Source organism: Danio rerio, chromosome 20 (genome assembly GCF_049306965.1).
Source record: "Danio rerio strain Tuebingen ecotype United States chromosome 20, GRCz12tu, whole genome shotgun sequence".
NCBI classification, from domain to species: domain Eukaryota; kingdom Metazoa; phylum Chordata; class Actinopteri; order Cypriniformes; family Danionidae; genus Danio; species Danio rerio.
The window spans coordinates 56,607,501-56,631,603 of record NC_133195.1 but is presented as its reverse complement, the minus strand read 5'-3'; the positions used below and the strand labels follow the sequence as shown (position 1 = coordinate 56,631,603).

At 37.3% G+C, this 24,103-nt stretch overlaps 1 protein-coding gene across 4 annotated transcripts in view; it reads right to left on the bottom strand.

Moving 5' to 3' along the window:
- Positions 1-24,103, bottom strand: part of fig4a (FIG4 phosphoinositide 5-phosphatase a) — a 140,318-nt gene that overhangs the window by 109,103 nt on the left and 7,112 nt on the right. For all 4 annotated transcript variants that reach the window (XM_073933767.1, XM_073933769.1, XM_073933768.1 and 1 more), the window contains exons 2-7: positions 21,977-22,074; positions 16,382-16,480; positions 15,664-15,787; positions 5,990-6,146; positions 1,996-2,046; positions 102-244 (exon numbers count right to left, since the gene is read on the bottom strand). In XM_073933767.1, coding sequence (XP_073789868.1) covers positions 102-244; positions 1,996-2,046; positions 5,990-6,146; positions 15,664-15,787; positions 16,382-16,480; positions 21,977-22,039 — 637 coding nt within the window. In that variant the 5' untranslated portion in view covers positions 22,040-22,074. The remainder of the gene's footprint in view (positions 1-101; positions 245-1,995; positions 2,047-5,989; positions 6,147-15,663; positions 15,788-16,381; positions 16,481-21,976; positions 22,075-24,103) is intronic.

Genomic DNA, 24,103 nt, shown 5'->3' with positions numbered 1-24,103 from the left:
ATAATTTTATTAATATTTTAATATTAATTTGTTATTATTATTTCATTATTATTATTTTAAAGAGATCAAATGAATGAATATAGCGGGAATGTTGTGATTGCCTTGAGTGGGCAGTCCCTCCTCCTCGAAGATGTCAAAAGTGTCCTGCCGACCGGCGGCGCCGCTCTCAGACTCCACACACACACTCCAACTCTGCAGCAGCGTCAGGTTATACTGCAGCGAGTGGCTCACGTCATAACTGTAGCTGAACACCACAGGTCAAAGGTCACACAGGGATCACACACACACACACACACACACACACAATCTGAGAGACACACAAAAACACATACAGACACACAAACAAAAAGACACTCAGACATGCATGGTATAAAACAAACAAACAAACAAACACTCTCTCACTCTCTCTCTCTCTCTCTCTTCAATTCAATAATTGCTTTATTGTCATGACAAATGTTAAAAATGTATTGCCAAAGCAGTTATAAAGTTTACATTAAAAGTAACATACATATATAATAAAAAGAAAACAGTACACACAGTAAATAGTAGTATAAAAAAGAGGTGATATTTATATATAATAATTAAATAAAATTTTAACAATACATCATATTATTCAATATATCACATTAATATTCAATATATTAACTCTCTCTTTCTCTCTCTCACTCATTACATTGCAGCAGAGTGAGTGTTGCCAGGTGATAATGGCATGTTGTTACTCAGACATAAAGATGAACACACTGAATGTTCAGAGAGACACACACACACACAAAACTTCATCTGAGAACATTGAAGTAGACACACAAACACACCCAACACCTGACACACATAAACTGCCTGACAGTAGTCTTGTGGCCTATCCAAGTTTTAGGAGCAGCAAATAATAACTGGACTTCTAGTTGGTGATTTGGTGTCAGAAGTGTCTCATATGAAAGGTAAAGGCCTCTAGATTTTGCTGATTTGAGCTCAATAAAATCTGATCATGTCTTGATGTTGACTGATTTGATGAGGACAGTGCGGTCTGACTCTGCTCAGACTAAAGTCTCATCACTGAACAGAAATAATGTCCAGTATAGAATATAAAGTCCTGCTGCAGTGGAGACAGAATGAATATTGTGTCTGACTCCATCATGAGCTTGGAGGACTGCATCCATACATCTCTGACATGACTCAAATCACTGATTAATAAAGTCATCTGGAATGAAGAAGAAAGCGTTCAGCAGGATCCCAGAGATCATCAAGAGTCTTTGTGTTCATTTTCATCACCTCCTCCTTCATCAGCTCAATAATGGTCATGTCTGGTGACTGGGCCGGCCAATCCTGGAGCACTCTCTGCTTTCAGGAGCTTTGATGTGGAGGCTGAAGTATGAGCAGGAGCGCTATCCTGCTGGAGAATTGTCCCTCTCCTGTGGTTTGTAATGTAATGGGCAGCACAAATGTCTTGATACCTCAGGCTGTTGATGTTGATCATCCACTCTGCAGATCTCTCGCACGCCCCCATACTGAATGTAGACCCCAAACCATGATGTCTCCTTCACCAAACTTGACTGATTTCTCTGAGAATCTTGGTGCATGCTGGTTCCAGTAGGTCTTCTGCAGTATTGGTGATGATTGATGCAGATTCAGCAGATGATTCAGCAGAGAAATCCACCTTCAACACTTTTACACATCAACTAGAAGTCGAGTTATTATTTGCTGCTCCTACAACTGGGATCCACGACAAGACTGTCAGGTAGTGTAGACAGACAAACTCAGTCTCACGCATAGAAACACACAAACAAACAAACAAACAAACACACACACACACACACACGCACGCACGCGCGCGCGCGCACGCACGCACGCACGCACGCACGCACGCACGTGCACACACACACACACACACACACACACACACACACACACACACACACACACACACACACACACACACACACACACACACACACACACACACACACACACACACACACACTTCAGCACAACACTACCTACCTGAAGTAGAAGTTACTGGACAGATCCACATTCTGGAATATTCTCACGTATCTGTGCACAAACAAACACATTCAGCATTCACTTTCTTTTCAGCTTAGTCCATTTATTCATCAGCAGATGCCACAGTGGAATGAACCGCCAACTTACACATCATATCATCATCTTAGAATTATAAGGTGCTATATTATAAAATGTAGTTATTGACAAATTATTATTAAATGACAACTTATTTACATTATGGGATGTTTTTTATAAGTTGTTTACATTAAGACTTTATTTAAAACACAAATGCTACACACACACATGTTGTTTGCTATGGAATGCAAAAACTTTAAAGCTCGATATCTCAAAATCATTCAGAACGCAGAGAGAACCTTATAATTCCAAGGTGACGATATGTTTAACACAGCGGATGCCCTTCCAGCTGCAAACCATTACTGGGAAACACCCATACACACACACTCATACACTACGGCCAATTTAGTTCATCAGTTCAGCTATAGCGCATGTGTTTGGACTGTGGGGGAAACCGGAGCACCCGGAGGAAACCTAACATGAGGAGAACATGCAAACTCCACACAGAAACGCCAACTGACCCAGCTGGGACTCGAACCAGCACCCTTCTTGCTGTGAGGCGACAGTGCTAACCGCTGAGCCACCGTGCCACCACCTAATAAAATGTATTTATTCATATGCCAAAGTAGTTCTTCCAGGTTACAGTGTTAAAAACCTATTTTTGTTTAATAAAACAACAGAAAAGCTTCAAACTCCAGGTGTCAGTGGGTGAAGTTAAAGGAAAAGTGCTGTTACTGCACACAGAGACGTAATGGCCGTCTCACGTTACGAGTGAACAATAACAGGCTGTACTGCAGACAGAACTAGGTGTTACTGTAAATATATCAGCAGTGACGAATAACAGACTTCACACACACACACACACACGCACACACACACGCACACACACACACACACACACACACACACACACACACACACACACACACACACACACACACACACACACACACACACACACACACACACACACACACACACACACACACACACACACACACACACACACACACGAAAACAGAGATGTGTCAAATGGATCTCTAGAGCAAAGTGACCGACACAGCGGGACAGACACGTGTGCGAGGACACACACACAAAACATGTACACACAGTCTGAAACCAGCACACTGACTATTCCTACACTGCAAAAGAACACTGTTATTTTTGTGCATACAGTGTTGGTCTTCACCTAATGCAGTGCACTCAATCTGACCTTCCTGATTGATTACTGATTATTCTGACTAGGAAAAGAGAAGATATGAGTACAGAAATGTTATAATAACTGTATATACCAGGGGTTTTCAAACTGTGGTGCAGCTATATTTACATTGTTGTGAATCAAAGCCAGTACGACTGACGGCAATAACTCAAAAACCTCTTACCCTAAAAAGATCTAAAGTGCATTTCCTACAAAAAGACAAAGCTGGTTATGTCTCACAGCTGTCTTTTTCTTTGTTTCGCTCGACATTACGACCACTGCTCTGTTTGAGTTCTAGCAATCTGCGTTTAGCCAGAAGAGCTCGCGCTGAGAGGAGCTCTCAGTAAGGGACCGTCGGAAAAGTGCTTATTTATTTATTTATTTTATTTATTTATTTTTTTTGATCTTGCGTGTTTTATTTTAAATACACTACTAATTTTCTCTTAAATAAGCATAAACAGTTATTAAAGTGGTCGAATGCTTCATTATAGATCTGTGCATTCTTACATGAACACCTCGGTTATCAAACAAAACACAATGAGAGATTCATTTGCTGCTCTTCACTAAATAACTATAGTAACTTTAATCAATATGCAAATACAATCAAAAGTGAAGTAGGCTGCTAAAACAGAAACAAAACTGAAGCCCTTCTCATCGGCACTAAAAGTGTTTTGGATAAAGCTGATAATTTCACAATAGACATTGATAACAGTACAATTTTTCCCTCCATGCAGGTAAAGAGTTTGGGTGTCATCTTGGATAGCACACTCTCATTTGAAGGTCACGTTAATAATATTACACGTACAGCATATTTCCACCTGCGTAATATCACTCGTCTCCGCCCTTCTCTCACAACCAATAACACAGCCATTCTCATCCACGCATTAGTTACTTCATGTCTAGACTACTGTAATGCACTTCTTTCTGGACTTCCTTCCAAACTTCACCATAAACTCCAACTGGCTCAGAGCCATGCAGCTCGTGTCATCTCTAGGACCCCATCTCACGAGCATGTCACACCACTCCTCTATCAGCCTCAAGTATCAAATTGATTTTAAAATATTACTTCTAACTTTCAGGGCACTTCATAATCTCGCTCCTCAATATCTCACTGAACTTCTCCATATCTACACCCCTTCTCGTACCCAGCCAACAACTTCACCCTGGCACCACCTCACACTCGATTGAGCACAATGGGAGACAGATCTTTTAGCTCTATGGCTCCTCGGCTATGGAACTCACTTCCAGTAGATCTTAGGAGCAGTGATAGTCTTCACAATTTTAAATCACGTCTAAAGACCCATCTTTTTAAGCAGGCTTTTACCTAACAATTTTTTTGATCATGTTTTTATTATGTTCTTTTATATTCACTATTGCGTTGTAACTTGTTTGGTCAATGATTGCTTTTAGTAATGTTTAATTTGTTTAGCATGTCTGCTGATGCTTATTGTAAGGCGACCTTGGGTGTCTAGAAAGGCGCCATTTACAAATAAAATGAATTATTATTATTATTAGTAGTAGATTTTATAGCTTTATTTAATTTCTGGATAGGCCATTGATTTTAATAGGCTAAACCTTTTATTTTATTGTCAATATTTTCTAATGTTTACTATGTATTCTGTCATTTGAAGTTATTTGTTGTCCCATATTTTTTTTTACATCCCAACGTTGACAGATTGCTAATCAATAAATAGCTATAATGCTATCTGTTAGTTTTAACGTCAGCTAATGTTATGGAAGGGCATAGATGTTATGGAAAATAGTAATAGTAATGTAACTACCCCCATCATTCCTTCCTCAAGCAAATGTGTAAATGTTAGATCTATTCAGCGATAATGTTAATTGCATTGGCATATTTATCTGACGTTTTCTCAGCCGATCAAAAAGCTGTTTAGTTTCTTATGACTTTACACTAGCTGTGGAATTTACTGCGATGTGAAGGGGCTTGATCAAAATCCAGGGGCTTGATCAAAGGTTGATCATATTCTCTTCTGAAAACAGAAGAGTATCTTTTTCAACAAAAAATTGATCAGAGTTACAGCCAGCATCCCTCAAAAAGCACTTCGAGCCTCATTTTGTGCATATCAAATCGCAAAATCTAAAAAGCAGCACACCATATATTTTTGACTGCTTTGAATGGAAACATTTTTTTTTTACCCATTTTTCCATAATAAAATATTATGGTGGGTCTGGAGATTAAATTACTTGCCTAGTTGGGTCCCGGAATAAAAAAAGTTTGGGAATCCCTGGTATATACAGTACAGTTGAAGACAAAATCCTTCGCCCTCCTGTGATTTTTTCTCAAATATTTCCCAAATGATGTTGAACAGATTCAGGAGTTTTTTCACAGTATTTCCTCTAATATTAGTTCTTCTGGAGAAAGTCTTGTTTGTTTTATTTCAGCTAGAATAAAAGCAGTTTTTATTTTTTTAAACCCATTTTAAGGTCAATATTATTCGCCCCCTTAAGCAATATTAGTTTTGGATTGTCTCCAGAACAAACCACTGTTATACAATGACTTGCCTAATTACCCTAACTTTACCCTAATTACCCTAGTTAAGCCTTTAAATGTCACTTTAAGCTGAATACTGTATAATAATGGCTTAATGATACAGGCCTCAGCAGTATAAAACACTAAAAACAGTTATAATAATAATAATAATAATAATAATAATAATAATAATAATAATAATAATAATAACTGCATTATGAACATCTCACCGGGCCTCATCTGGGTGTGTGACTCTCACAGAATCATTGGGAATGTAGATCATATTCGTGTCTTCAATCTTATAAATCGAGTGTCCGCCGATGTCAGCCATTTTTCTGCGTTTTGTGATCAACACGATGTAGTAACCCTCCAGAAACCGCACAAAACCTGAAAAAAAAAGACACAAGAGAAAAAGAGTTCATCGCACTGCGTTTGTTTACAACTCACAATAAGATCTCATTAGTAGACTGCATTACGTTTGCTAAATTTGGCACAATATCATATTTATGATGAGAGAAAGCATATTAAAGTAAATAAAAACAATGACTTATTTACATGCAAACACTTCTCAGTCAATAAAAGGAGCAGTCGTAAATATACAAACCTTCTTTAAACATTTGTTTTTAATTTATGCATTTAAATAATAAATAACATGTATGCATTATTTATAGATACACATATATTGTTATTATTATTTATGCATTTTAATAAAAAAATATGCATTGTTTGTACATAAAAATATATTATTCAATTATACATAAAACTGAGCGCTTCACTAGTGAGAAAACAGAGCATCTGCAGCGTAAGGATAAAGAACGAGCCTCCTCCATTCAGCCTCTTTACTTTATTTCTACTCTTTCCTCCTTTTCTTTGGTGGAGTGAGGAAACGGTGGACACTCACTCCACTGAACACATCCATCAGCCCACATATTTAATTTCCTTTGTTAAGAGCAAAGATTTGTGTCTAAACTATTTCTAAATTCAGTTCTGATCTACAGCAAAGGAATAAATGAACAATAATAATGAAGTGTGGTCAGAAAACTGAGTTATATCCAAACACACGTCCTGTTCTTATCCAAATATGCTGATGCAGATGTAACGAAGTTATATTTTTCATTGTGAATCCTCCTGAATAATGCAGCAGTTATGTGTTTTATAGAGTAAGGGCGCCCTCATGTGGTTTGTTTGGGTAACGCAGACATACAAGTTAGGCAGGAAGTGACCTAGCGCAGCAGATGCTGTGAGACAGCCATGCTGTGGGTAGGTGTTTTTCATGCTCCGTCTTAGTTTATTAATATTAGCTTAAGAAAGTAGCGATTTCAAACATTAAGTTTATAATTCGGTTATATTATCATTAAGCATTAAGTTTGACTTGTGACATGTAGTTTTTGTAAGTTAAATGCCTTTTTATAAATGTCTACTGGATTGTGCTCTTTAGCAAGGCCATGCGGTTGATTTGATTTTCTATTTCAGTGGTTCTCAAACTGTGGTACGTGTACCACTAGTGGTACACAGGCTTCCTTTAGTGGTACGCGAAGGAATGAAATATGTCATGTACATGCTACACACATTTAAAAAAATTTCAAAAATGATGGATATAATATGCTACATATGACATTTAGCCTATATTTCTGAAGTAATCTGCCACGTTTTTTGAACTGTGCAGAGTTGTAGCTGCTTTATTGGGCCCACTGCCCTACTGTATTTCAATACTGCTCACTTTGGTAGTACTTGGAGAGACAATTTTTTTCTGAGGTGGTACTTGAAGAAAAAAGTTTGAGAACCACTGTTCTATTTTATTTAGATGTTGTATGTCTGCAGCAAGCAATCCACTAAAAAGGGCTGTACTGTTTATTATTTCAGGTATGTCAATGTTCATTTGTTAATTGTGAATGTTACGTTTTATGCAAAATGTTCATATGATATTTATTCATATGTGGATATTAATGATGCAACAAAGCAGATGCTGTGAGACAGCCATGCTGTGGATGCTGTATGTCTGCAGCAAGCAATCCACTAAAAAGGGGCTGTACTGTTTATTATTTCAGTATTTCAGTAAAAAGGAGTAATCAAATACTGTGTCCGGGCCTTCATTAAAGAGTATTGCACACAACGCAGAGGAAGAAGAGTTGAAGGACCGGAGACATCACACAGACGTCTCCAAAACCCCACAGCTGAACAAATCTACACTTTTGTTTATTGAAGCAAATATAAATCTGCATAAAATGAACAACACTGCTAATAATAATCACATTATACTGATGCAGATCATCATGAATAAACTGAAAAAGCCCCCTGAGGTGAAGAAGGCATGGAGGCAGTGCTGTTTATATTGATGTAGAAAACTGTGTTCATCTGTAAAGATATTTGTGTGTTGCTGATCATCCTGTGTGTATTCAGCAGTGTGTAAGCGTTTGGATTTGCATAGGTGCATAACTAACACGCTCTGCTGGACTTTAGAGCAGATTTTAGTTGGTCAATGGCACCGTTTATTTCAGTTCCTCAACATAGCAACACTCCAACAATGCGCCTTAACACACCTCCTTTATAGACCAGCACACACATGAGTCAACAGAGCGGCGCAAATGGATTTTCTATCTTAACAATGTGGTGCAACATATGAAAATTAGGGTTGCGCTGGTCTGAAAATAGCAACAAATCACGCTAAATGATAAGGCTTCTAGTGTTAATATCACTCTATATGTGTCTTACTCCTATCAGTGTAACGTTTATTTTTACACAGTTCTATGGTGTCTGTATAACATTATCAAAACCTACAATCAAAAGTCTTGAGAAAGATGTAAAAACAAAACAGTTTGAGAATAGTCAAATTGCAGAGAAATCTAAAAAGGCATAAAACAAACTCATTAACATTTCAGAGACATGAATAAGAGACAGCTATATCTGAAAAATAACTCTCAGACGTGTATGACATCTGAACATGAAATGTTGTGTAGTAAGATAGTTCAGTGACAGAAAACACTTTAAGATGCCACAACCATATCACCCTGCAGCCCAAGAGTGATTACTAATAATCCCATGGCACTTCTCATAGAGTAGAGCTGTAACCCAAGGGTTCTGCCCAAATTCCCTCCATTAAACTCATATCCACTATGGCCTTCCGATCATCTCCATCCACTGAAGTGGCTCTTATCACTGTCGCTTTACTCCCCCTATAGCTGGTCTGTAGTAAGTGCACTGGCGACGTTGTCCTGTTTAGAAAGCTGTTTTTGTGAAAGCTTTAATGAAACTATTCATTATTTATTTTGGTCTTGCCAATATACTCGACTACTTTGGATCAATGTTAAGGCTTTTATTGCTCATGAAATCTTAAAAACCTTTTTCTTACCTTATAAACATGTGATTTTGGGTTTTTAGGTTAAGGATCGCTCTTTAAAAAGATGCTGGTTTTATTATAAATTTGATTTTATTATTATGTAAATTTCCCATACATAAATCCAAGTTTTCCAAAAGCAAACCTCTCTTCATGGTGTTAGAAAAAGAGATTCAAATGTTTACAAAAGGGATTTCCAAGTCTCAAAATAGAAAAGCAATTAAAACAATTAATATATGCTCCTCCTTTAACATTTTTATATAAAATGTTTGTATATATGCATTTCTTTATTGCTCTTTATGCATTTCTGTATATACTAACTCTTGTTAATAACTAAAATTGAAAAATGTGCAAAACATATTTGTATGTAATTTGATAATTATGTACCCTCTCCTCTGTTTTTTTTCTTCTTTCTCTTCTCCTTTACTTTTTTTTCACTTATTTCATTCTTGTTAAGAAATGTAAAGTGATTGTATTGTATTGTATAAGAACTGCTGGTTCTTGTTAATAAAAAAAAATAATAATAATAAAATAAAAAAATCATCCAAGTTTAATTTAAATGTAAACTCTAATAAATGTAAACACAAGCATTTAATTTAAAATGTATGTCTTATTTAAAAATAAAATATATTATTATTATTATTATTATTATTATTGATATTATTATTATTACTTATGCATTTAAATAAAAATGTATGCCTTGTTTATACATAAAATATATTGTTATTATAACTATTATCATTGATATTATTATTATGCATGCATTTAGATAAAAATGTTTGCCTTATTTATGCATAAAATATATTATAGCTTGAAGGAGCTAATAATTTTGACCTTAAATGGTGTTTAAAAATGTATAACTGCTTTTATTCTAACCGAAATAAAACAAATAAGACTTTCTACAGAAGAAAAAATATTATCAGAAATACTGTGAAAATTTCCTTGCTGTGTTAAACATAATTTGAGAAATATTTAAAAAAAAGAAAAAAAATGGGAGGGGGGGCTAATAATTCTGACTTCAACTGTATATCTTTACTGTAAAATCCAGTATTTTTCACATTACACCACTGAAATACAGTAACCTACTGCATAACCGTCCTACAGTAAAATACAGCTCATATTACTGCTAAATGCTGTGTCATTTACAAATATCGTTAACAGCGCAGGGATGAAGATGATTTTACAAATAATAGAGGATTGACAGTAAACAGCTCTTTATTTTTCCTTTAAATGGCTTCTGCACCATTTACTCCAGATTTTTATTCCATCCTAAATAACTGTGTCAGTAAACAGCTCAGGTCATTATTTGGATGTCGTTCAGCTTTAAAATGCATTGAGAGGGTTGAAGATGAGCGCATCAGTGTAATGATGAGACGTGAGGGTGTAATGAAGCGCTGACACATAAAACACATCCATCAGGTGTGCTACAAACAAACACACACACACACACACATCTCCACTTGTGTTTGCGCCCCACATTCTCACGTATCGAGGGGAAGGGCATTATAGTGTATAAAGGTTGCATAAGACACATTTCCGATGACTAACGATAGTCACACTGAGGTTTCTCCAGATGTGTGTCAGCAGAAGTAGGTCACGACCCGCTGTTTGGCTGATCATGTGAGCAAACGCTGATTCGGACCCGCTGCTCAGATGATCAACTTCACAAAGACGGTTGTGTTTTTACTTACTGGGTACAGTGGTGGAAATAAGTGTTGAGCACGTCACCATTTTTCTCAGAAAACATTTTTGTAAAGGTGCCGTTGATTCGAAATTTTCACCGGATGTAGGCAACAGCAAAATAGATCTGTATATGCAAAGAAAACAAATCTAATTTGTTTACAAATTAAGTCATGTGTAATAAAATGAAATGACACTGTGGAAAAGTACTGAACACATGAAGAAAGGGGGGTGTATTCCAGCAGTGAAAGCCCAGACAGCAGCTGAAATCTCTCAGTAGTTCTTCAGCAAGCCTCTGCCCTTCCTCAAATGAATATCAGCTGCTTCAGTCCAACATCTACATTAGCAGGAGGGTGAAGATGAAACCAGGGTGGACATTTTAGCAGGACAATGATCCAAAACACAGCCAAGGAGACTCTCAAGATGCTTTCAGAGAAAGAAAATCAAGCTGTGGAATGGCCCAGCCACTCACCTGATCCGAATCCAATAGAAAATACAGAATAAAGCTCAGATTTGATAGACGAGGCCCACAGAAGCATCAAGCTTTACACACTTTGTTGAAGTCTGTGAGAAACTCACACCTGAGGAATGCATGAAGCTTCATTCTCCATATGAGAGGCGTCTTCAAGCTGCAGCACCAATAAAAAGCTTTTATAAAAAGTATTCAGTACTGCTTTTTTTGGTCAGCTGAGGAAGTTCAACTGCTGAAACAGTTCTACACCTCCATTAAATCAGTCTTTTGCACGTCAATAACGGTCTGGTTTAGCTCAGCTACCAAATCTGAGCTTCGAAGACTACATCGTCTTGGGGTGGCACACAAAAAATAATAAATTCAGTGTATTTACATACATATATATATATATATATATATATATATATATATATATATATATATATATATACATACATATATATATATATATATACATATATATATATACAAAACTTTTAGGTTATTTTTCACACACCGTTATTGTACAGCATAGTATATGCCAAGCCTAAAATTAATGAACATTGAGTTAAATAATAAAACAAACAAATAAACAAACTAAACTAAAGACGTTATTTACTATATACACACACTCAAGGCTGATTTATACTTCTGCGTCAAACACCGGCATATGCTACGGCGCTGACGCATAGCCCTTCGCCATGGCCGTCGCCATCACTGACGTGCACCTCTCAAAAAATGTAACTACACGTCGCAACAACGCGTAGCGCAAGCTCTGTGATTGGTCGGCTTGGTAGCGCTGACGAGTCGGGGCGGGACCGAGTGCCGTGCGAATGGCGCGAACCCAATGGAGCGATTGTTTACAAGTGTGGAGTCCCGTGAAGGAGCTCCGGATGGAAAGTTTTGTTTTGTGTTTACCTCATAGTTAAAGTTGTTGCACGTCCGCCGGTTCCTGCCTCAAAATGAGCGAGTTTGAGCCACTTGTACATCCCGGAAGTGTTCAGTAAAAGCAAAACAGAAGCGAAGAAACTCGACACAGAGGAACATTTACACCTCACTGCCAACTAGCGTTTCTGAAGTGTTAATGCAGACCGACAGAGACAGCAGCAGAAGTATAAATGCACAGCTACAGGCGTTGCCTGCGCCGTGGGTTACGCCGGTCACTTGATGCAGAAGTATAAATCAGGCTTCACTATACAGACTCTAATAATATCCTATATCCATATCCTTTTTTGAGCCACAATATTACTAATGCAGCTTCTTCTATTGATGTACCCTATTAAATTGCCATTGCTGTCTAGTTATGTGCTTGCTGTCAACGACCATCGGGGAGGACAGTGTCGGTTCTAGTTGAAATGACACCCTGGGCGAACCACCCCACACCCTTAAATTGTTAATTTATTTTTCAATAAATATAACTATCGATATTTATTTTAAATAAATACTATTATTATTCTAAATAAATAACAGAAATCAATCCTAAAGGTTCAAACAAAGTAACAACTGGATTGATATGCTAAGATCACTTAAGAAACCTTTTGCATGAATATTATGACAATTCTAAAGAATACAAAAATATATATAATTTATAGAACTATCTGTTGTCTTAGACCCGACTCATGGCCGAGAATTAATGCCATGAAGTCTTACCTCCCTAACTCTTTATCCCTCCTTTCTGCTTTATAGTCATGCGAAGTGAAAGTAACATCATCATATTATATACACTTTAGTTTAGTCGACTTGCAAAACTCGCTGAATGCCGACACCTCAGCACAAAAGGCTGTCACTCTGGTTTCACGACGCATATTTTATCGGCGTTCATGCAAACAACAGGAGTGCGTGAGGCGCACGGGAATGGTTTTCTGTGTGCATGCGTCAGTTTGCGTTCACCAGCGTTGAACCAGCGCTGAGGGGGAGGCAGTGAATCAGCTACGTCGGTGACACCAAGAATAATTTAGTGCATTTTATTTATTTATTTATTGAAATAATGGGAATTTACATAAGTACATTTAAATTTATAACGTCAACAGCAAAATCATATTAGGGTGGGCACAGGGGTGGCCAGAGTTTACCCAGGGGCGCCCCTGACTACGTCGAATATGAATGAAATGACACTGTGAAAAAGTACTGAACACATGAAGAAAGGGGGGTGTATTCCAGCAGTGAAAGCCCAGACAGCAGCTGAAATCTCTTAGTAGTTCTTCAGCAAGCCTCTGCCCTTCCTTAGTGTAGATGAATATCAGCTGCTTCAGTCCAACATCTACATTAGCAGGAGGATGAAGATGAACCCAGGGTGGACATTTCAGCAAGACAATGATCCAAAACACAGCCAAGGAGACTCTCAGATGCTTTCAGAGAAAGAAAATCAAGCTGTAGAATGGCCCAGCCAATCACCTGACCCGAATCCAATAGAAAATACAAAATAAAGCTCAGATTTGATAGACGAGACCCACAGAAGCATCAAGATTTACACACTTTGTTGAAGTCTGTGAGACACTCACACCTGAGGAATGCATGAAGCTTCATTCTCCATATGAGAGGCGTCTTCAAGCTGCTGCACCAATAAAAAGCTTTTATAAAAAGTATTCAGTACTGCTTTTTTTGGTCAGCTGAGGAAGTTCAACTGCTGAAACAGTTCCACCTCCACTAACACCTCCATTAAATCAGTCTTTTGCACGTCAATAACTGTCTGGTTTAGCTCAGCTACCAAATCTGAGCTTAGAAGACGCCGTCGTCTTGGGGTGGCACACAAAAAATAATAAATTCAGTGTTTTATATATATATAAAACACTATATATATATATATATAGTGTTTTATATATATATTTTATATATATATAAAACACACACATACATATATATATATATTTGTTTCTGGTAAATGAAATAGTGGTTTAAATATTGCAATTTATTCTTGAAATAATTCAGCAAGTACATGTGCAAACCAAATAAAAAGCAATATTTAGTTTAAAAACACTTATTTATATATATATATATATATATATATATATATATATATATATATATATATATATATATATATATATATATATATATATATATATATTAAACTTTTAGGTTATTTTTCACACACCGTTATTGTACAGCATAGTATATGCCAAGCCTAAAATTAATGAAGATTGAGTTAAATAATAAAACAAACAAATAAACAAACTAAACTAAAGACGTTATTTACTATATACACACACTCAAGGCTGATTTATACTTCTGCGTCAAACACCGGCGTATGCTACGGCGCTGACGCATAGCTCTTCGCCATGGCCGTCGCCGTCACTGACGTGCACCTCTCAAAAAATGTAACTACACGTCGCAACAACGCGTAGCGCAACAACCCACAGAAGCATCAAGATTTACACATTTTGTTGAAGTCTGTGAGAAACTCACACCTGAGGAATGCATGAAGCTTCATTCTCCATATGAGAGGCGTCTTCAAGCTGCAGCACCAATAAAAAGCCAACACCCACCATATTGGGGTGGGCACAGGGGTGGCCAGAGTTTACCCAGGGGCGCCCCTGACTACGTCGAATAGTTCGGACTAGTTTTGGACTGTTTTCTAAAGACAATCACCTACTGCACCTTCAAGACTTTAAGGCCTGACATTGCATTGTTAACTTAAGACAGACACCCTGTATGGATCTAGAGACTTTACAGGGACTTTAACAAACTTCGTTTTGCCCTTAAATAAACATAATAAAAGTAAAAAAAACTGATTTTGAAGCATTTCTGGCCCTCAAGCGCAGCCTGTCGCCTGGAGATGCGCTGGTGACGGTGTGGGTGTTTTGTGCTGTTGCTCTGCCAGGCGGACAGCGGGCACCTCAAAGACACGCGTGTGGGCCGAGTCTCGTTCACATGCACTGTTTCTATGGTGACAGTGCCATGGCGAAGATTCTCAGGTAAACAGCGTGGGCATCGACACACTTCTGAAGCGCCCGGCTGACCTTTACAATGAACACACACTCGCACGTGTCTGTGATAAAACTGCAGCAATAAGGATGAAGTGTATTAATGCACAGCAGCTAACTGGCAAGATGGAGGAGGAGGAGATGATGATGATGATGAACAGAACAGAGGAGCAAACTCGCTAACACTTTACAGTGAGGTTGTATTAGTTAATGCATTTACTACATGGACCCGGCTATTTAGGCTATGGTTATTTAGGCTAATAGTGTACAAAGGAGGGCAACATGGTGGCTCAGTGGTTAGCACTGTGGCCTCACAGCAAGCAGGTCGCTGGTTGGAGTCCCGGCAGGGTCAGTTGGTGTTTCTGTGTGTTGTGCGTTTCTGTGTGTTCTCCCTGTGTTGGCGTGGGTTTCCTCCGGGTGTTCCGGTTTCCCCCACAGTCTAAACACCTGCACTATACAGTGGAGAGTGTGTGAATTGGGATGCAGCATTAGCAGTGGAGGAACGGAGGCTCTTACCCACAATGCCGTAGGCAGAAACTGCTCTGGACAGGCCGGAGGATCCCTTCTGACCCATCTTAGTGCGATTACCCAGATCCAGACGACCCAGCAGCTCACGCACTTCCTGCTGACTGTACACATGCTGAGACACACACAAACAATTATAGTTATATACATGAAAATGCAATCATTTAAACACACACACACACACACACACACACACACACACACACACACACACACACACACACACACACACACTGATTGGATGTAAACTGTCTTGTGCACTATTGCAGAAGATTTCTGCATGAACCTAATTCTCATCTGTGCACTGAGACGCAGCTAGTGAACGTGGAGTGTGTGTGTTTCAAGCGTTCACACTTAGATATTGCTTGACAACTGTTAGCAGGTTTGGCATGCTGTCCCGGGAGAGAACCCTGAGCTCGGAGATAGTTGAGCCCAGGGCTCCCGCCAGGTCCATTGAGCATATGAGGGGAGTACGAGATCAGGTGGTTCTCGACAGCTCCCCTTTTTAAAGGAGGAAAGGAGGAGAAAGGGGGTGGATGAGGGGTTTCTTCGGAAAACGAAGATAAGGGAGTAATATCTAGCTAGGCTACTTATAGTGAGTTAGGATAGATCTGATTGGCTAACTAATGAGTGCAGATAGGTGCCCAGCTGGAGTCAATTATATCACTTGCTCCTCTAGAAATTAGTTTAAAAACTTCACTTAATTCACCTTATCATCAATGATGACCAGATCTCGAGGCTCGGTGCGATCGATCTTCAGCACACGGTGTTTGGTTTGAGCATTATTGCTGCCCACCAGGAAATACCGCTGACAAACAAACAAACAAACACAGACAAAAGTTATCAAGTATTTCATTATGATTATGAGAGCAACAAATGGAGAGAGAATGGAGAGAGAGAGAGAGAGTGTGTGTGTGTGTGTGTGTGTGTGTGTGTGTGTGTGTGTGTGTGTGTGCGCATGTGTGTGTGTGCATTTAAAGGTACTGGGTGGACAGGTCAAAATACATAAATAGGAAAACAATAAAGCATACGTACAACACGCATAACAGTAGAAAGTATATTATTATAGATCATGATGACTCTCAAAAAATAAGCAAATAATGTAATATAAATAAAACATAAATAGAACTAAACCAGCGGTGGGGAATGACAACAGTGGGCTCTTTTTAAGGATCTAGGTGCAAAGTCTAAAGCTCATTGACACAAAAGCATTAAGGGCATGTCTGAATCCACTTTTGCTCTTTTAAGGATGGATAAATACGCTCTTCACCCGGCGCATGCTTTTTCTGGGTGTGTTTTGAGCATAACCTGCAATAAACCAATCAGAGTCTCGTCTTTCATTCCCTTTAAGAGTCAGTAGCGTCGCTCCATGGTGCATTGACTTTTTTTTACGTGATGGAGTAAGTGTAAAAACTGAATGCATCACTAGCGAGAAAACAGTTAAACAGAGCATCTGCAGCGCGAGGATAAAGAACGAGCCTCCTCCATTCAGCCTCTTTATTTTCTCTCTACTTTATTTTTACTTTTTACTCCTTTACATTGGTGGAGTGAGGAAACGGTGGAAACTCACTCCACTGAACACATCCATCAGCCCACATATTTATTTTCCTTTAAGCACAAAGATTTGTGTCTAAACTATTTCTAAATTCAGTTCTGATCTCCAGCAAAGGAATAAATGAACAATAATAATGAAGTGTGGTCAGAAAACTGAGTTATATCCAAACACACGTCCTGTTCTTATCCACATATGCTGATGCAGACGTCTCCAAAACCCCACAGCTGGACACATCTACACTTGTGTTTATTAAAGCAAATATAAATCTGCATATAATCAATAATACTGCTAATAATAATCACATTATACAGATGCAGATCGTCATGGATAAACAAACACGCACGCATGAAGTCAGAATTTTTAGCCCCCCTTGATTTGTTTTGATTTTTATTTTCTTTTTTTAAATATTTCCCAAATGCTGTTTAACAGATAAGGACATTTTCACAGTGTCTGATAATATTTTTTTTTTGCTTCTGGAGAAACTTTTATTTGTTTTATTTCAGCTAGAATGAAAGCTTTTTTATTTTTTTTTATATTTTTCCGATAGTCTACAGGACAAACCATCGTTATACAATAACTTGCCTACAAAAACTTCTCTGTTAAGCAGAAATTTGGGGAAAAATTAAACAGGGGGACTAATAATTCAGCGGGGGCTAATATTTCTGACTTCAACTGTGTACACACACACACACACACACACACCTGAGCATAAATGAGTTCACCCCTTACAGATCTGTCTTTTACATTCAAATCTTCTACAGGATGCTTCACAGTAATATATCTGTGAATATACATTAGATTAGTCAGTACCAAAGAAAAATCTGATCAACTAATCTAACAAAAACACTGAAGATCACTGTCCAAAAATTAAGTTTGCAATTTTATTTTTGCAATACCTCATTTTAATTTAAATGTATTATCTTTCTATTCCTAAAGATGTTCAGTGAGTAAATATATTGGTTATATATTGGTAATCATTAGTGTGTATTACATATAATAATAAAAATATTATTGTCTTTATTCACTGAGAAATTAATAAAAAATTTCATTTTCAAATGGGTGTGTACTCATTTATACACACACACACACACACACACACACACACACACACACACACACACACACACACACACACACACACACACACACACACACACACACACACACACACACACACACACACACACACACATACACACACACACACACACACAGTATACCATCACTCCACATCTAAGGTTTTTAAATAATTAATAAATCTGGTAAATTGCTGCCATTTTTTTTTAAATAGAAACTTCTAATATTACATTTAATCTTCTGAAGTTTTAAAGAGAAGGCAGATTACTTCATTTTCAGTAAGAACTGAATAAGTGAGTATAATGGGATGCTAAGAGCCACTCAATTTTACTTCTCTTGCTCTTTATTTGAACACTTTTCCAGGTAGGACGCACTAAAGTCTGGTGTTTCTTGAGGGAGAACGAGAATAAAGAGCGCCAGTCTTTATGTGTTCTCCCTTCAGCCGCCATTATAATCTGCATTCAGTCCTGAATGTGCTCATAAATGGTCCGATCTGTCCTGTTCTGTGCCTCAAAAGCGAAAAGTCTGTAAAATACTGCATGAAATTAAAGGAACACAATGGATTCACACTGTACTGCACTGTGTCTGTCTGTGTCTGTCTGCAGAAAATGATGTGCACTGGGCTCGGTTTATTACAGCATTTTGACATAAATGAGGTCAGGTATCGGACACACACATTTCACCTGCTGGGAAACAGACAAAAAAAAAAGCATGTTTTAAGGAGCACTCCACTTTTTTGGGGGTGGAAATAGGCTTATTTTACATTAAACAGCTGAGTTCTACCAGTTTGAATGCATTTATCCAATCTCTGCGTCTAGAAGAAGCACCTTTAGCTTACAGACGATCCAAATTTTTTACCATTTTTTAATTATTCAGCTGATCTCGAGGTCTAGGGGGAGCACTTTCAGCTTAACTCAGCTGATCATTGAATTGGATTAGACCAGGGGTGTCAAACTCAATTCCTGGAGGGCTGAAGCCCTGCACAGTTTAGTTCCAACCCTGCTCCAACACACTTACCTGTAGGTTTCAAACAAGCCTGAAGGACTCAATAAGTTTGATCAGGTGTGTTTAATTAGGGTTGGAACTAAACTGTGCAGAGCTGCGGCCCTTTTGGAATGGAGTTTGACACCTGTGGATTAGACCATTAGCATATCACTCAAAATGACCTAACATTTTCCATAATTTTTCTATTTAAAGCTCGACTCTACACGTTGTGTCCCAAAATTGTTGGAAAATGAAAGGTTTCCTAGGCTGATATGTCTAGGAACTAATCTCATGCTGGCGTAATAATCAAAAAACTGTGCTGTCGTTCCATGACCACAGCAGCGTAATAATCTATTCAGTCAATCTCCGGGTCTAATTAGAGCACTTTTAGCTTAGCTTAGCATAGATCATTGATTCAGATTAGACCATTAGCACATTACATTATATTAAAATACATTAATTTTCACTAGTTGTATTATTTTTAAAATGCTTTAATAATAAGTTAAATCTCTGTAGACTAGAAACATATGTACTGTATATCATTTATTTAAAAAATGCGGGCAACACATTACAGATACATTTTATTTTTTAAACATTGTTATTCTAATTTTTTTTAATTTAACAATAGGCCTGCAACCAGGTAGAGGGCCTACAAGACATTGTGCCCAGGGGCCTCTGAATTCTTAATTAAAGCCTGATCTATGTATTAGTCTGCACACATTTACACAAATGTTTTGTTTATTTATTATTGCTGTCATAAACTCGGGTATATGATATTTTATTTTCACTTGTTTGAATATAACCATGAGTTATGAGCACGACAAATTTTGGTAATACAATTTTCTACGACATCTAAACGATCATTCATTTTCCTTCGTCTTAGTTCCTTATTTATCTGGGATCGACACAGCGGAATGAACCGCCAACTATTTCAGCATATGTTTTTTACACAGCGGAAGCCCTCCCAGCCGCAACCCAGATGTGGGAAACAACCATATCCACTCACAATTACCCACACACTACGGCCAATTTAGTTCATCAGTTCCGCTATAGCGCATGTGTTTGGACTATTGGGGAAATCAGAGCACCCGGAGGAAACCCACACCAACAGGGGAGAACATGCAAACTCCACACAGAAACACCAAGTAACCCGGCTGGGACTTGAACCAGTGACCTTCTTGCTGTGAGGCGACAGCGCTAACCACTGAGCCACTGTGCCGCCCCATTTAACATCATTTTTGTTCGTTCTTTGCTGATTATCAGAGCATAAAAACACATTTATTACCCCAAAGACGACCAGCAGATTGCACAAAATTATTCATAATATTATTAACATGACAAAACTTTGATTAAAGTCTCTTCTTAGTGAACAGATTGACAGTAGTTCAGACACTGAATCTGATTTGGGGTTTAATGACAGCTGAACACTGCCATCTAGCAGCACACAGTGGCATTAACATCCCTGATATCTCACAATGAATATCAACAAATGAACATTAATGCAGTCAGAAATGTCTAGAACTGTCAAATGACTGGTCTCCAATATAGGATTTTGCTGTGGTCTGAAAAATACATTGTGGCTATTTAGTCTCCAATATTTCTACTTATACACTACCCGACAAGTCTTGTCGTGGACCCCAGTTGTAAGAAACACATAATAACTCGACTTCTAGTTGATGATTTGGAAAAGTGTTGAAGATGGATTTCTTTGATAAATCATCTGTTGATCTGCATCCCAATAATCACCAATACTGCAGAAGACCTACTGGAACCAGCATGGAGCCAAGATTCTCACAGAAATCAGTCAAGTTTGGTGAAGATGACATCATGGTTTAGGGTTACATTCAGTATGGGGGCGTGCGAGAGATCTGCAGAGTGGATGATCAACATCAACAGCCTGAGGTATCAAGACATTTGTGCTGCCCATTACATTACAAACCACAGGAGAGGGACAATTCTCCAGCAGGATAGCGCTCCTGCTCATACTTCAGCCTCCACATCAAAGCTCCTGAAAGCAGAGAGTGCTCCAGGATTGGCCAGCCCAGTCACCAGACATGAACATTATTGAGCTAATGAAGGAGGAGGTGTTGAAGATGAACACAAAGACTCTTGATGAGCTCTGGGAGTCCTGCTGAACGCTTTCTTCTTCATTCCAGATGACTTTATTAATCAGTGATTTGAGTCATGTCAGAGATGTATGGATGCAGTCCTCCAAGCTCATGATGGAGTCAGACACAATATTCATTCTGTCTCCACTGCAGCAGGACTTTATATTCTATACTGGACATTATTTCTGTTCAGTGATGAGACTTTAGTCTGAGCAGAGTCAGACCGCACTGTCCTCATCAAATCAGTCAACATCAAGACAAGATCAGATTTTATTGTGGTCAAATCAGCAAAATCTAGAGGCCTACACCTTTCATATGAGACACTTCTGACACCAAATCATCAACTGGAAGTCAACTTATTATCTGCTGCTCCTAAAACTTGGATAGGCCACAAGACTACTGTCAAGTAGCGTAGATGGTCTGATGTTTGAAAATTTTACTTCTTTTCATGGTAAGGTTGAATTGTCCTATTTTAGATTTGCACATTGCAATATCAATGCTAACATGATATATTGTGCAGTACTAATTAATTCAATGCACTGCACATTATCCTTCAGCAGTAATAAATGAAGTGACTTACAGCTCGGGTCTCATAAAGCACCAGCTTCTGAACTCCTCTGATCACAGCGGCTGTTGGTGGCATGACGAATCTTTAGTTCATCCGTCCAATCAATCAACCTAATTAAAGACAGCAAACAGATTGAAGTCACTCACGCGAGTCAAACACATGCTAGCCGCATAATTAGTCAGGATAATTTTATTTGGGGTGAACTACCCCCTTAATAACAAAACTGCACATGTATGAATATTTTTACAGTGTAGATGAAAAATGTACTACCTCTCTTATGTAGGCTACTCAACATAACGTGGATTTAATAATCATGTTTTTTAATTTCACAGGCCCATAGCAAGCATAGTGAAATGTGACATTTTTCAAATAAAAAAGGTTCCTGCAATCTTGTATTTAATTATATTTATGACATGTAAAGACTGCATTTTGGTGATATTTTAAACACTAATTTGTGCTGGATTATTGTCTGTTGATATTAAAGTGCACACTCATTTTAACTCACCAAATTATTTACAACAATGTTGACAAATTGCTTACAAAAATATAGATTTACATACATATTTTTGTGTTTTAAATGTGCAATTTTCAATAAAAAAACATAAAATGCCAGGGGAAAAATACTTAAGCACTTCATCAATCCATGTCACAAGAGAAACACAAATATCTTAGGACTTATTTAAGATTAAAAAAAAAATGTATTAGGCAAATATCAATCTAGAATGCACATTAAACTTTACTCAGAAGTCATAATTTGACCCTCTGAAAAATAAAAATAACTAATATATGAAGAGTTTAGTAAAACCTCCAGATTCCGTTAAATGTTTTCTTCTAATATTAGCATTGTTCTCCGACCTTTGTGTGTAGGCTCAGAAATGTTACTTTTATAGTGACGAATACTTTATTTCCATTGCCTTTAAAGTGAAATAACTGAACATAAACATAGGAAGCAGAGAAAAATGCTCATTTTAGGAGGAAATTCCAGATGGCATTTAGAGGTTCTTGCATCTGAACTCTTCATATTACGAACTATTTATATTGATATTTAATATTACCATTTATTTATTTATACATATATACAAACAAAATATTTCACTTGGCTAAAAGTAGATATACTAGCAAAATATATTAGGCTTTCTTTAATGTACATAAAATTATTTTAAGTCTCATCTGACCTATGCATGTTAAATTAAATCTAAAACATTTTAAAATGAATGACTTAATTCTTCTAAAAGCTTATGGAGACTTCAATTAATTGAACTCACGTTGGATTCTCGTGAAGGTATGTTTAATTTATATCTAACACAGTAATGCAAGAATATGCCTGAAAAACAACTAAATGTATAGGAAAATGAGTGTAATCTTCAAACAATTAATTAAACTCAACAAATTATATCATGTGGAATCCTTGTGACAGTATATTCATGTTATATTTAACACAATAATCCAGGAATATGGCCAAAAACAACTAAATGAATATGAAAAAGAGATTACTATTTAAAGAATTACTGGAACCACACTTTATTTAACGAATTATACCATGCTGGAGTCGGACCCTCCCTCTTGAACGTATGTTTAAATTACATAATACACAATAATGCCAGAATAGGACTAAAAAAAACAACTAAATGTATAGGAAAATAATCGTCAAGCAATTAATTTAACAACATTTTATTTAACTTAATTTTTCATGTCGAATCCTTATATTTAATTTATATATAATACAATATTGCAGAAACATGACTAAAAATGACTAAACAAATAAAAATGAGAATCATTTTCAAACAATAAGTTGAACTACACTTTATTTAATGAAGTACATCATGTGGGATCCTCGTGAGGGTAAGTTTAATTTATATACAACACAATAAAGCAGAAATATGACTAAAAATGACTAAATGAATATGAAAATGAGAATCATCTACAAAAAGTTAAATGAACTCCATTTTATTAAACTAATTATAACATGTTGGATCCTCGTGAAGGCATGTTTATGTTATATATAATAATGCAGCAATAAATAAAAATGACTAAATGTATATATAAAATGGGAATAATCTTTAAACTATTCATTTAACTACGCTTTATTTAGTGAACTGTACATGTTGGATTCTCTTGAAGGTCTGTTAATTATATATT